Source organism: Chrysemys picta, chromosome 1 (genome assembly GCF_011386835.1).
Source record: "Chrysemys picta bellii isolate R12L10 chromosome 1, ASM1138683v2, whole genome shotgun sequence".
Classification (NCBI taxonomy): Eukaryota; Metazoa; Chordata; order Testudines; family Emydidae; genus Chrysemys; species Chrysemys picta.
In genome coordinates, this window is record NC_088791.1 from 272,663,332 (window position 1) to 272,677,564 (window position 14,233).

At 39.9% G+C, this 14,233-nt stretch overlaps 1 protein-coding gene across 1 annotated transcript in view; it reads left to right on the forward strand.

Annotated features, from left to right (window-relative positions):
• The window catches only part of RBM26 (RNA binding motif protein 26), a 103,138-nt gene that overhangs the window by 51,932 nt on the left and 36,973 nt on the right, over positions 1-14,233 (forward strand). The window contains exons 16-18 of the mRNA XM_008178530.4: positions 1,732-1,806; positions 5,301-5,471; positions 9,620-9,724. Of these exons, the coding sequence (XP_008176752.2) occupies positions 1,732-1,806; positions 5,301-5,471; positions 9,620-9,724 (351 nt within the window). The remainder of the gene's footprint in view (positions 1-1,731; positions 1,807-5,300; positions 5,472-9,619; positions 9,725-14,233) is intronic.

A 14,233-nucleotide genomic window follows, 5' to 3' on the forward strand; every position in this document is an offset into this window, starting at 1 on the left:
TGGTAGAGGGCAAATATACTGGTCACTGGATGAGAAGTTTTCTGTTCCCTGAGTGACCAGAGCAGGGGCTGCACTAGAGTAATCAGGAACCTGATAGAACCAGTTAAGGCAGGCAGGCTAATTAGGACACCTGGAGCCAATTAAGAAGAAACTGCTAGAATAATTAAGGCAGGCTAATCAGGGCACCTGGGCTTTAAAAAGGAACTCACTTCAGTGGTGTGAGTGTGAGGAGCTGGGAGCAAGAGGCACAAGGAGCTGAGAGTGAGAGGGTGTGCTGTTGGAGGACTGAGGAGCACAAGCGTTATCAGACACCAGGAGGAAGGTCCTGTGGTGAGACTAAGGAAGGGGTTTGGAGGAGGCCATGGGGAAGTAGCCCAGGGAGTTGTAGCTGTCATGCAGCTGTTACAGGAGGCACTATAGACAGCTGCAGTCCACAGGGCCCTGGGCTGGAACCCGGAGTAGAGGGCGGGCCCGGGTTCCCCCCAAACCTCCCAATTGACCTGGACTGTGTGTTCTTCCAGAGGGGAAGGTCTCTGGGCTGTTCCCCAACCCACATGGTGAATCTCTGAGGCAAGAAAATCCGCCAATAAGCGCAGGACCCACCAAGATAGGGGAGGAACGTTGTCACAGCAGGCAGAAGTCAGGTTGGTCCTTGGGAGGAGACACAAGCGTAGCTTAGTATTAATATTAGTGTTTGGTAGCCGTGGACATATTTGCATTCTGTATAAGGTAATTCACCTTGCAGTCTGAGCCCAGCTGTTGGCTGGCTTGGAAATGCTGACTCAGAAATGCAGGTAGATTTTTATGTTCCTTCTTCCCCCTCAACAACTAGGTTTGTATAAAATCCCTAAGCTCTTCTTGAAAATATGCTGAATCATGAGCTTCTGCTCCCATTCCGTGCCTGAGAGCAGGAAGTGATTGCTGTCTTTCCAGCAGCAGCAGGAGAAGCTGAATAGAAGCTCTGGCATCTCTTCTGCTCCCTCCTCCAAGTACAGTATTTTAGAAATACAGTAATACAATTCTGCAATGGACAAATTTACATTTCATACTTCTATATTCACGAATATGTGGCAAGATTCCACTTTTAAAACTTAGAGTTATGTTTCTTATAAGTTATACTAGCCAATCATAATAAGGTTACTTTCCAGGTAGGAAGCTTTTGGTGATGTTATCAAAGTTTTTTAAAAACTTCCTATGAACTTTTGATTTTTGTGACCTGAGACTGTACTATGAAATATAGCTAATCTATTGTAGGACTCAACATATGGTTGCTTCTAGGATACTTTCTTTACATATCTGAACTTTTGCAATAAAATCATGGTTGCATTTCAAAGAATACCAAAATTCCTCTGGTAATGTGGTAATAAAATAGACTGCTTTTCACACTGGAGTAGTGATCTGTAAAATGGTTACCCTAGTCCTAGGTAAGTGATAACAAAGTTTGAAGCTTTCCTGGCATCTATTTAACTAAGTCTGGTTATCAGACTTATCACTAACCCTGATGTTTGATGATACATCCCTAAGGATAGCTTTGATTAACCCTCTTTTTGTACATCAGGTGAGCTTATTTCTATTACTAGAATTTATTTTTGTCAGAATTTCTTTTTGTAATCACTTACTAAAGTAGGCAAACTGATTATTCTAGTTTATTCAGTGACAGAAAATTCTCTTGACGAATTCTTGATTCCAAAAATCTTAGGAACTTTCTGTAATTTACTTTTATGCCCCTAGGAAACACTCAGACTTCAACAAGATGTGAGAAAGAAAAAACAGGAGATCTTAGAAAAGCACATTGAAACACAAAAGGTAAAATATTTATATGCTCCGTGATTGGAGCTTTCTGCAGAGATAATAGAAGTAACAGTTGACATTATGAGTTGTAAAATCATTATAATAGTTTGTCATAATCATAAATTGCAATTATTGGTGTGTAAATATATAATACCACTAACTTTTAGTGCTTTTCATCCATAAATCTCAGCGCAAAAGAGGTCAGTATCACACAGTGTTCTGACTGCTGGTTCTCATGCTTACCTCATTAGACGGTGTGGGATTCTTTTATCTCTAAGATTTTTGTTAGTGGGGGCCAGTGTTTGAGCTGCCCGTGTTTTCCTTATCATGCACTGCTGATCCCTCAATCTCTAGAACCATCTAACCAGTTCCTTCTTGATTGTGTTCAGCAAAGGAATCCCATATGGACTTCCAGCTGTTGCTGCTTCTGACCATCTTGCCAGCCTTGTTCTCTAGGGTATCTTGTTCCTGGTGTCCTTCCTTGCAGTCAGCTCTGTAAAGAGAGAGAGGAAGAAATGCTGTTGTGCTTTTATTGATACCATGGTTTACTTGTTTTTGAAGTGCCAAGTCTGTCTGCTCTTTTTTTTTTTTTTGGGGTGGGGGGACTGTCTCCAGAATTGTTTTGGCATTTTGTTCCAGTTGCTCGGTATATTGGAGTTCTGTATTCTGTATGCTAAGTTTTTCTTGTTGGCACTTCCATGTTTCTTAGTGCCTTGGGGCATTTTCGTTGATGCTGCTTTTTGTTGGTACTCAAGTGCTCTGGCACTGCTCCTCAGCACTTCGGCACATTTTTCTAATGGTGTATTCTTTGTTCAAGAAGGATCATTTTCTTTGATTCCTTCCTTCAGCTTTGAAAATTTTAGGATAGTGGTTCCAAGATATTAATTAATTAATGGAGATACCCTATCTCCTAGAACTGGAGGGGACCTTGAAAGGTCATCGAGTCCGGCCCCCTGCCTTCACTAGCAGGACCAAGTACTGATTTTGCCCCAGATCCCCAAGTGGCCCCCTCAAGGATTGAACTGTCAACCCTGGGTTTAGCAGGCCAATGCTCAAACCACTGAACTATCCCCTGTGCTTGGGGCAAAAAATTCTAATACAGTTTAACCTGATTGCTGCATCTTTTTCCTCACAATTGATCATGACATGCAAAGATGACAAGTACGCCTGGAAACTTTACCCCGAGCAGTCTACTTTTGTACAGATCCCATCAAATACCCCCTACAGGCACTCATGGGAAACATAAATTCAGCCAGTGCCAGACTTGGAATGCTTTAAAATGAAAGCCTGAGTACAGTCATTTTTGCTAAGCCCTGGGTCTTGGTGTTGACACTTCCTGCATTATCACACTTCCCCATGTGATCATTTTCCATTGCTGTTGGGAAGGCTGAAAGGGAGTCTATTTGTAAACCAGGAGTACATCTTTTTTTTTTTTAAGCTATATTTACTGCAGACTAGACACTAGTGATCAAATTGAACTTGTTTTTATCTAAAATAGTTGTTTTCAAATACAGAATCAGTAGATACAAACATGAGTTCTTGAGGTTAAAATTGAAGGTGGTAGAAACTGGCATGTTCATTATGGATGGAACCTTGATCTACAGGAAAACTGAGGTAATAGGATATAAAATCTAAACCCTGACATTCATCAGTGATGCGTATGGCACTACATAGAAACAGACTTAACCCTTGTCTTCAGTATGAAAAAATGGTGTGTTCTTAACTTGAGTTAGCTAACTTAAGTTACAATCCTGGTAAAAATGTAAGCAGTTCGTAGCTTTTACGTGAGTTAGCAGGTTGAGTTAGATTAGTCTTCCCCATAGTCTTTAACTTGACCTACTATCTCATTTGCAAACTACAAATTGTCTTGTCTTCACTAGGATTTTAACTTGACTTAGATAACTCAAGTTAAGAAAACACCTATTTTTGTACTAATGGCATGGCCAAAGACAGTTCCTGCCCCTAAGAGCTGTTGAGATGAGCTGTCAAGGCTGAATCCCCACTCTGTCACTCCGAGTGCAGAAGTGGGGGCCCACAAAGATTTTAAAAATGAATACTTGCCTCTCCAGGCTTGTATTACACTCCCAATGTTACAGCTTTTCTCTGACCTTGGCTTGGTAAACGCTGCCACCACCAAAATGCAAAAAAACCCCTCTGAACCCAGGAAGGAGCACTTGGGAACTTCTCCCTGTGGGTACCCTCAAGCCCTTTCACCCCCCCTGCCCCCCGGAAGAACTGAGAAAGCAAACAAAGTAAATTAGCTGTGGCTATCAGCTAATCAAACAACATGCACAGACAACATGCACCAACTTCTTAGAACAGAGGTTCTCAAACTGTGGTCCGCGAGCTCCATTCCGGTGGTCCGCAGATAGTTCCCTCTAAGGTGTGTGTCTGGGTGGCCGCACATGAGAGAATGAAGGCCACCCACCTAATTAGTGGAGCCGTGCAGGCGTGGCTCCTCTAATTAGGTGCCTGGACCCTGGAGAAAGACGCACATGTAAGGTGAGGTGGTTGCCCTTGGGGGAATAGAGAGTAGGTGGGAGGGAGGCAGTGGGGTAAGAAGGGGGGTGGGGGAATTTGGGATGTGCAGGGCTGCAGCGGCCAGAGAAAGAGGTGACTTTCCCCAGTGCCAGGGCTGCGGCTGCTGGGGAGAGATGGCCCTTCTTCCCAGCCTCAGCTCTGTGGTTGCTGTGGCGGGGGAGAAACCCCACTCCTTCCCAGCGCCAGCTCAGGGGCTGCCGTGGCGGGGGAGAGAGGGCACATCCATCGTATTAGAAAGGTAAAATTACTGATATGAAAATGAGAGTTGTGTGCTTTTATTTGTAGAACAAAAAAAGTTGTTTATTATTTTTTTATACATAGCGCTTTTATGCAAAGCGCTTTACAATAGTTAGCTAATGGTACAAACAACATTTGGAAAGATCATTAAGTGGTCCACCGAGACCCTCAGCAATTTTCAAGTGGTCCGTGGAAAAAAAAGTTTGAGAACTACTGTCTTAGAACACCAAAAATCCAATCCAATGGCTCTTTTGGTCAGGTGCTCACTTTTTTTTCTTTATCTGAGGCACTTTTTAACCCCTTACAGGTAAAGCAAGTAGAGAACAGCTACCAAGAGGGATTTTACAGCTAACTGGCTGGCTGGGTGTCCATCAAAGGGAGCTATCCCCCCACTTTATTCATCACACGAGCACAAGAAAAGATACATAGAACAATCAGGAGTAGAAGGTGAAAGGCAAAGTCATAATTTAGGTGGGGTAGAATGCCTGAAAAACTTTCTGGCATGTTGAACTCAGTTGCAGAATTTGAATTCCCTCTTAATAAGATTCTCATTAATCATTACAAAAAGTAATAGTTAAATATACCCATTTACCTGAATATAAACTATATAAACAACCATGTTGATCTTGAAAGCCAAGTCTGTTTTCTCTTACAGCATTTTAATCAACATATCTAGAATATTAGATACATTAATCCTCCCACCTATAATAAAACTGTTTTAAATTGGACAGATGCTGATTTCAAAGTTGGAGAAGAACAAACCCATGATGAAGTCAGAAGACAAAGCAGAAATAATGAAAACACTGGAGACTTTGACTAATAGCATTACCAAGTTAAAGGATGAATTAAAAGGTGTCTCATCTGGAGGTGCTCCTCTGAAAAGCTTGAAAACTAAGGCTCAGGTACTCAATTTCTGTTTGTTTTTTAATAAGTTATACAATTGCATCATGTGCTGATGCCACTCAGTTAAAAAAAATTCCACCACTTTGAGTCTACCAGTAAGTAAGTTTATTTTATTTGTTTCCCTCACTGTAAAGGGATGCTATCCAGGTAGCTGTCTGAAATTGTTTTTTACCTTGTATTGTTACTTGTATACCTAAATTTAGTACATAATCTGAAATATATCAGAAGAAAAATATTTTTTACTTTTTTTTTCTTTTCTCTTACCTTTGACAGCACTTAGTTAGTTTCACTGCTTCTCCTGAATAGTCAGTCATGTTCTCCTTTTCATTGTGGGTCTTTCAAGCAGCAATGGCGGGGATGAATATTTTTTTAAACAAAAGGAAACTTTCACTGTAAGGGTTGGATTTAGAATAAGAAACAAATAACTACTTAAACTTACTAGATTTAAGTTGGTGTCCCTTCATGTTTTGATTGTGTTATACAGTGCTATCAACTAAATTGTCATTTGGGTGGGCCATTATAGTACTGTATTGATCTCTCACTGTGAACTTGTCACATATGCCATACTTTTTAGATTGGAGACAATGTCAGTGTATTCATTGTCAGTCTTTTTAATTCACTGGCCATAATGAGGTTTTCGCTGGGAGAGAATTTTCTCTTCAGTGATTTTTCTCTTTGCTGCTACAGAAGGCTAATTACTCCCTTTGGTTGTTTCCAGAGTTAGACTTGATTTGTAAACCTTTGCTTTCTGACCCAATTACATGACTTTTTTATGACCCTGATATTTTGTTGTCTCTAGGACTATCTTCAGTCCCAGATTAGAGTGAATGAACAATTTTAAAAGCCCCGGAAAAGTAACAATATTAAGGAATTAAAATGATCCTCTAAACATGTTATTCTAAACAAATAAATCACACATTTTCTGTTCTACCCTACTAACAGACACAAAAACATACAGGAAAAAAAAACAGGGAAGGTTTTTTTAAAAAAAATACTTATGGTGTAGTGCAGAGTGTTTTACCAGATACTTCTCTGGAAGACCACAGCCAGTCTTTATCTGTCCCAGTTTGTTCAGAATGCCAGTCCTTTGGAATGTTTTTCTCCCTTCTAAAGTTTTAGTTTTGGGATGCTACTCCAAAGACTTCATGACTTCACCTCAGACTGGATTCTAGGAAGGGTCATCAGCTTTAAATTTGCAATCATATTTGAGAAAATATAAGGCAGGCTTACTTAATAGGCAGATGATAATGAAAAATAGTAACTATAAAATAATAATTGAGACTGGCAGTTGGACTGGCGCTTCTGTATGACTACTTCCAAAACACATCTTAGTTCTCACCCGAGTTCTTTCTATTAAACTCCTTGAGACTGCTATATTAAGAAAAGGATTAATTTGGTGGCGCTAGTTCTTGGATAGAAATTGTAGAACAGGGTTTTCCTAATCTTTTTGGAGCTGACGACCCCTTTCAGATCAAGAAATGTTTTATGACCTCCCTTCCCCCAAAACCTCCTACCCCAACCAGAGGATGAACTTTTTCATACCAGAAATAACTGAGGTTTTGGAAAGTGATCTCAGTTATGGAGATAAATTACAAGAATATTTGTCCAATTGAATTGTGTTGCTGATGAAAGATGTTCAATGAAGTTGAATTGCAGAAATAGTCTTAAATATTTTTTGTTAGATGGTTGATACCAGCACTTTCGGGGAATTTCTTTTTTTGTTATTGCAGCTGTAAAACAGTTTGACTAAAGCTTTAGAAAACAGCCAAAATCTACTGAATTCCTGGCTAGAAAATATCCTGTAATATTATAATATACTACACTATAATATAATAACTATATACTATAATATAAAATCTTGTAATATTATAATATATTATACTATATTATAATATTCTGACAGTTCACCTGTAATCCTATTACAGGAGAACTGTCAGTTTGTCTTGTACTGTTTCAGTGAGTTCTGCAAGCAGTTAAGAAGCTAGTCCTACAAGTAGGTCTGAAATAAGATTGGATACTTAATTATCAGTTTCTCATAGTGCTTGACTGGCTCCTCATTTTCCTTGAAGACTGAAACAAGATGAAGCAGCTCAAGAGGACTTATTTCCAAGTTTTTTGCTGAATGTTTTTACTCTGTTTTACATGGACAGAACATTCATATTCCACACCTGAAGCGAGTAGTTCAGTTTGTTAGGTGCCCAAAGATATCTGCAAGGTAGGTTAAGCTTTTTCACACAAGACAATTATTGAAGACGTTTGCAAGGAGAGACTGCATCTTGAAGGAAAACATGCACTTCCACTCTTCTCTCAGAGAGAAAAGTTAGCAGTCTGCCTTGTAAGAATGCTGTAATGTGAACAAGGTGGTAGAATAAACCTGTGTTATCTGAGCAATTGGAGGCGGGGGAAGGGGGAACCAGCATTCATTGTGTAGCCTTAGGTGAAGTTCACTACTTTGACAGCTTCATGAAGGTCTTGGCCACAGGTTTTCAGGCATTTTTTGAACAATTAAAGCTTGGTAGTGTATGAAGTCCTGAAAGCATAATGCATTGCATATATGTGACCAGGCCATTAGTTTCACTTGTTCTTGCCCTGGTGCAATCTAAGCAGATTACAATACACTGCTCCCATTGAATGTGGAAATCTTTTTCTCCTGATATGTCGAGTAATTATTTTCTTCTTGAGGGAGTTGCACGGCTTTACAAAATGACAAGATGACTTGCATCTGAAGAAGTGAGGTTCTTACCCACGAAAGCTTATGCTCCCAATACTTCTGTTAGTCTCAAAGGGGCCACAGGACCCTCTGTGGCTTTACAAAAGAATCTTCAATAGAAGCATCAGCAATATACCTAAGAAACTTCAGAAGTTATGAAACCCCTGAGTTTCTGACTAAGGAATTTGAATTGGTAAATAATCACTTTTCATAAGTTTTGAAAGCAGTTGTTTTTGGACATACACAGCCATGTTGCTGATACACCTGCAAAACAATATTTATCAAAAGCACTGTTTTTCAATTTGGTAATCACCGCATGACCTGCAACTTTGGAAACTATTTTCATTATTTGTGCATTTTATTTTTTCTTTGAGGCATGATTTGGAACATCTGGACATGGTCCTCTTCACAAAACCAATCCATGTTTCAAAATCACCCCTTAATCAGAAGCAAACTCCAGTGAAGACTGATGTATGCAGCATGCGCATATGAAACTCAGTTGTGCTCTCAGACCTTAGAAATTGCAGCCAATATGTGTGGATTTCAGTTCAGTGACACATTTCGTCATGATTTGTGTGCATGGGTACTTGCAATTGATGCTGTCTATAACATTTTTTTTTAATGGTTCATATACTGTGTTCTGGAAGGAAAAGCTACGTACACAGAGAGGCTGACTTTTATTAGCAGAGGTGCTAGTAGTCTACTGTGCATACTTGTGTCCTGCCTTAGTCTGCAGTGAACTATCATTTGACGTTCTCACATCACAAAAATATTCTTGTGTTAAAAGAGCTAGCCATTAGCGTGTGTATTCATTGTCATTTAAAATGTACTGACTTATGTTTTGCAGAACTTTTTAGATTTTTGGGGATCTTCCCATCACCACACAAGTTGCAACCCATTACTGGGGTAATTCCTGCTTTAAAAGAAGAAACACCAAATTCCATTATCATGGTTGGCTGTTAAATCAGTACTGGAGGCAATGACAACATAAAGTTTTTGGAGACTTCCCGTTATTAAACACTTAGTTTAACCTTCCAGCCTTAACCCCCTAACCTCATGCATTGTTCTTTGGAGGCTGCTCACAATACCCAACATAGTAGCAAGTACTCCTGCTAAGTAACAAGAATAATACAGTTTAATAAGCCAAAAATGAAAAGCCCATCATCTAGATTCCCAACCCTTTTCTTCTGTGCTTGGCTCAGGTTTCTGCATTTCTTTTTTCCATGTACAGAAAGAAAGGGGAAACTTTCTGTTGCCTTAAGAGTCATCTAACTCACTTGGAGGCCCTGCTTATTTTTAAAATAGCCAGTCACGACTTCCCACTATTAGCAGTGTTGTTCTGGGCCATCAAAACCTTGGTCATTATCAGCGGAGTGTTTTCCCCATTTAGGAGTAAGGAATGTATAAACTAGTAACTTCACCTTGACAATTTCTTAGATGCAGAAGGAATTACTGGATACTGAGCTTGATTTGTACAAGAAGATGCAGGCTGGTGAAGAAGTGGCTGAACTAAGAAGAAAGTACACAGAACTGCAACTTGAAGTATGTTTGTTTTCTATTTACTATAGTATATTTTCTTTCATTTAGTATATTTTGCTTAACTTGCATGTTACTTTACAGTGTAATCTGTTGTGCAATTAAAATAGTTGAAAAAAATCTTCTTTTGGTAAGTAGTACACAACCCTTTTCTCTTAAGGTATGTCTACACTACGAAATTAGATTGAATTTATAGAAGCCGGTTTTATAGATATTGGTTTTATACAGTCGATTGTTTGTGTCACCACATAAAATGCTCTAAGTGCATGAAGTCGGCGGACCGCGTCCACAGTACCGAGGCTAGTGTCGACTTACGTAGCTATCCCACAGTTCCCGCAGTCTCCGCCGCCCATTGGAATTCTGGGTTGAGATCCCAATGCCTGATGATGCAAAACAGTGTCGCGGGGAGTTCTGGATACATGTCGTCAGGCCCCTCCCCCTCCATCAGAGCAACGGCAGACAATCGATTCACGCCTTTTTACCTGGGTTACCTGTGCAGACAACATACCACGGCAAGCATGGAGCCCGCTCAGCTCACCGTCACCATATGTCATCTGGGTGCCGGCAGACGTGGTACTGCATTGCTACACAGCAGCAGCTAATTGCCTTTTGGCAGTAGACGGTGCAGTATGACTGGTAGCCGTCATCGGCTATCTGGGTGCTGGCAGACGTGGGGCTGCATTACTGCAGAGCAGCAGCCCCTTGCCTTTTGGCAGTGGATGAGTTAGTATCTTTCATTGGAATAGCTTCTGTTGTTGGATGAGACAAGCTTTTGAGCTACACAAGGCTCTTCTTCAAATCTGCAAAAAGTAATCAGTGTAGCAGATAAATCCAAGATGGGACAGATTAAGCATAACACGTTGCAGGAGACCAGTTAAAGGACAGTGGGCAATTAACACCTGTGCAGTCATAGGTTGCACATTGGTGTAACGAGTCCTAAAACCAGTGTCTCTAAGCCTCTGAATTTTGGTATCTAGCAAAGTTATGAATTTAACTTCCCAGGCTCATCTTGTGATGGTGTTGTGCAGGTTTCGTTTGAGACGAGGACCGAGAGATCCAGTGTAGAATGATTGCTTTGTGAAAAGTGTTCGCCCACAGATGATAGGGTGTTTTTGTCTTTTATCATTTTTCTGTGAAAGTTTAACTATAGACATCTATATCCAAGAAACCCAGGGATCACCATGCTTACTTCCCTGGATCCAGGAACCACTCCAGACACCAAAAAATCTGTTATCTACAGCCAGGCACTCAGTTACTGCAGCATATGCTCTGAGGAGAAAGCCCACTTAAACTTTTAACACACTTAAAACTGCCTTCACCAAAGGAGGACACTCCACCAGAGAAGTAGATCGTATCATGGAACTGGCCACCCAAGTACCTCAATGGAGCTGGCTTCAGTACGGAAAAAACGCAACCCACCAACCACCAAACAGTGGAACCCATATGGGATATCATCAAACAATTGTCCGTTTCACTTTAACTGGTCTCCTGCAACATGTTAATGCTTATGTTTAACTATCTGTCCCACCTTGCATTTATCTGTGACACTCTGATTACTTTTTCCAGCCCTGAGGGCAATCTCTTTGTCTCTTGAAAGCTTGTCTGTTCCACCAACAGACGTTGGTCTAATAAAAGATATTACCTCACCCACCTTGTGTGTCTCATATCCTGGGAGCAATTTGGCTATAACAACACTACAAATGTTTGCTCTTAGGGCATTTAGCAGGGATGCTTCACATTTTCAGTCTCTGGACAGTACTCAGAAGTATGCCATTCTGGCTGTCTTCCATTTTGATCATTCAGCTGCTGATGTACTGTAAAGATTTTTAAAGGGTATTGTCACCTGATATTTTATATATTTGCAGTAGGTAACTTTTGTTAGCATGCATTTTTAAAATTGTGTCTGTAGATGGTGCTGTGGGTGTTTATAAAGAAAGGCTAAAGCTGTCCTTACTTATTCTTTTCTTTAAAGGAACATCAGCATGTTAAAAATAGCCTAATATTAACAAAAGTGTTAAATGTACTTGAGATAAACAATGTTCTTCTCTAATAGTTGTTTTAAAAGGTTGTAGATTAACTCTTGTCCTGAGATTAAAATTCCATTACAAAAACTATATGTAAATAGAATTTGTTCAAGAAATGCGCCATGTACAAAAATATATGCCTGCATTTCTTTTAGAAAGGCTGGTTTGAAAAATAGTCATATCAGCTTTAAAAAAAAGAGTCTGATTTTCATATCACTTACTTTTAAGCAAATTTATGTTCCATTCAGGATTACTAATTAATAATTAATTAAAATGCTCTGGAATGTGTAATATTTATTTATTGAATATATTTATAAGATACTGTAATCTTTTCTTTACCATAAGTTTATGTGGCCTAATTGTCTGCAATTAAAAATTAACTAAAAAGAAGAACAGGAGTACTTGTGGCACCTTAGAGACTAACAAATTTATTTTGTTATTTTGTTATTTATTTATTTCGGAAGAAGTGGGCTGTAGTCCACGAAAGCTTATGCTCTAATAAATTTGTTAGTCTCTAAGGTGCCACAAGTACTCCTGTTCTTCTTTTTGCGGATACAGACTAACACGGCTGCTACTCTGAAACCTAAAAATTAACTGAAAGTTTTGCTGATAGTGTGTGTATCAAGATGGAATATAGCTTGCTCTTTAACTACAGTTGCTGGGCAGTGCTGACAATCGATAACATGTCTTTCTGTAGTTACACTGAGCAGACCACATGGAAATTGCATACATTCTGAAACAATACATTTTTAAGTGTTAAGGAAAATAAATGTACTTTCATAAATGTACTAGGAGTGTACATAAAAGCTGTGAAAGAAATTTCACATAATTCAAGTGCTTACCAATATGCAAAATACTAGATTTTCAGCAAACTGAAGAAGTTGTTATGCTTAACTTGCATCTTGATTACACTGCTCTACAGCCAAAATGCTTCTGAAATAAATGTAGTCAAACTTTACTAATTCTGGGTCACTGAGAACGAAAATGATGCTTAAAATTGTTGATTGGCTCTAGTTGTCAAGATATGCTATTGGGTCAGTATATACGACCCTTGATTTGGGAATGGCGGAGGATAAGTGAGTTATAAAGGGAAGGGATCTCAATTTAAACCAGAAATGACTAAAATACATCTTTGACTGGATCTATGAAGAAATCTATGACTGGGTTTGGACAGTACTTGCTTTTTAGGCAAAACAATGAATGATGCAATCTGAAGCTGGTATTGCGTCATACATGATATGAATTGCATCATGTTATTCCTAGAAGTCATGGATGATGCAATCATAACGAAGCTTACATCACTCTGCTGAACAAATTGCCCTATATCAGCTCTAGAAATCATACAGTGTCGTGCTCTCTTATTTGTCAGTGTTTGATTTTGCAAAGGGACACATTTCTGTTTAGCCAAAGTGAGCAGAGATGCCTCGTACTTGTGTGAACAGTGCAGATAACTTCTGCTATGTTTGTGGTGAAGTGACTTTTGCATCACAAAAGCGCAGTATAACCACTATGGTTAAGAAAGCCTATCACCTTTATTTTGGCTGCAAAATTGGATATCAGGACAAGAGGTGGGCCCCACACATATGCCGCAACACTTGTGCAACAAATCTTGGCCAGTGGTTGAACAGGAAAAGGAAATCTATGCCTTTTGCAGTGCCAATGATTTGGAGAGAGACAACAGATCATACCAGCAGTTGTTCCTTCTGCATAGTGCCTCCAGTTGGGAAAGGTGTGTCAAAGAAGAAAAAGTGGACTGTGCATTATCCAAACATTCCATCAGCTATACGTCCAGTACCCCACGGAGAAGGACTGCCGGTTCCTGGTGCACCAAAATCATTCTCACTTTAGTCAGACGAGGAAGAGGAAGAGGATGAAACTTCTGGTCCTGAACCATCAATGTCACAGGACCCACATTTTCTCCCATCCTCCTCCTCTGAACCACACCTCATAACACAAGGTGAACTGAATGACATTGTCAGGGATTTGGAACTACCCAAGAGTAAGGCAGAGCTGTTGGGCTCCAGACTACAGCAGTGGAATCTCCTGGCAGGTGATGTTACGGTTTCCATGTTCCGTGACTGTCAAAAGGATCTTGTCCCATTCTTCGTCATGGAAGGTGATCTTGTAGCCTGCAACAACATCGATGGTGTGATGGCAGCCCTCAACATCGTTCACGATCCAGATGAGTGGAGACTGTTCATTGATTCATCGAAGACGAGTCTTAAAGCTGTTTTTCTACATAATGGCAATGTTTTGCCATCAATTCCAGTTGGTCATGCAGTCCATATGATGGAAACCTATGACAACATGAAACAACTTTTGAGGTGCGTAAACTATGACCAACATCAGTGGCAGCTTTGTGGCGATTTGAAGGTTGTTGCTCTCTTGCTTGGTCTGCAGACTGTGGATACACAAAGTACTGCTGTTTTCTTTGCGAATGGGATAGTCGTGCAAGAGATTCTCACTACATCAAGAAAGATTGGCCACTCCG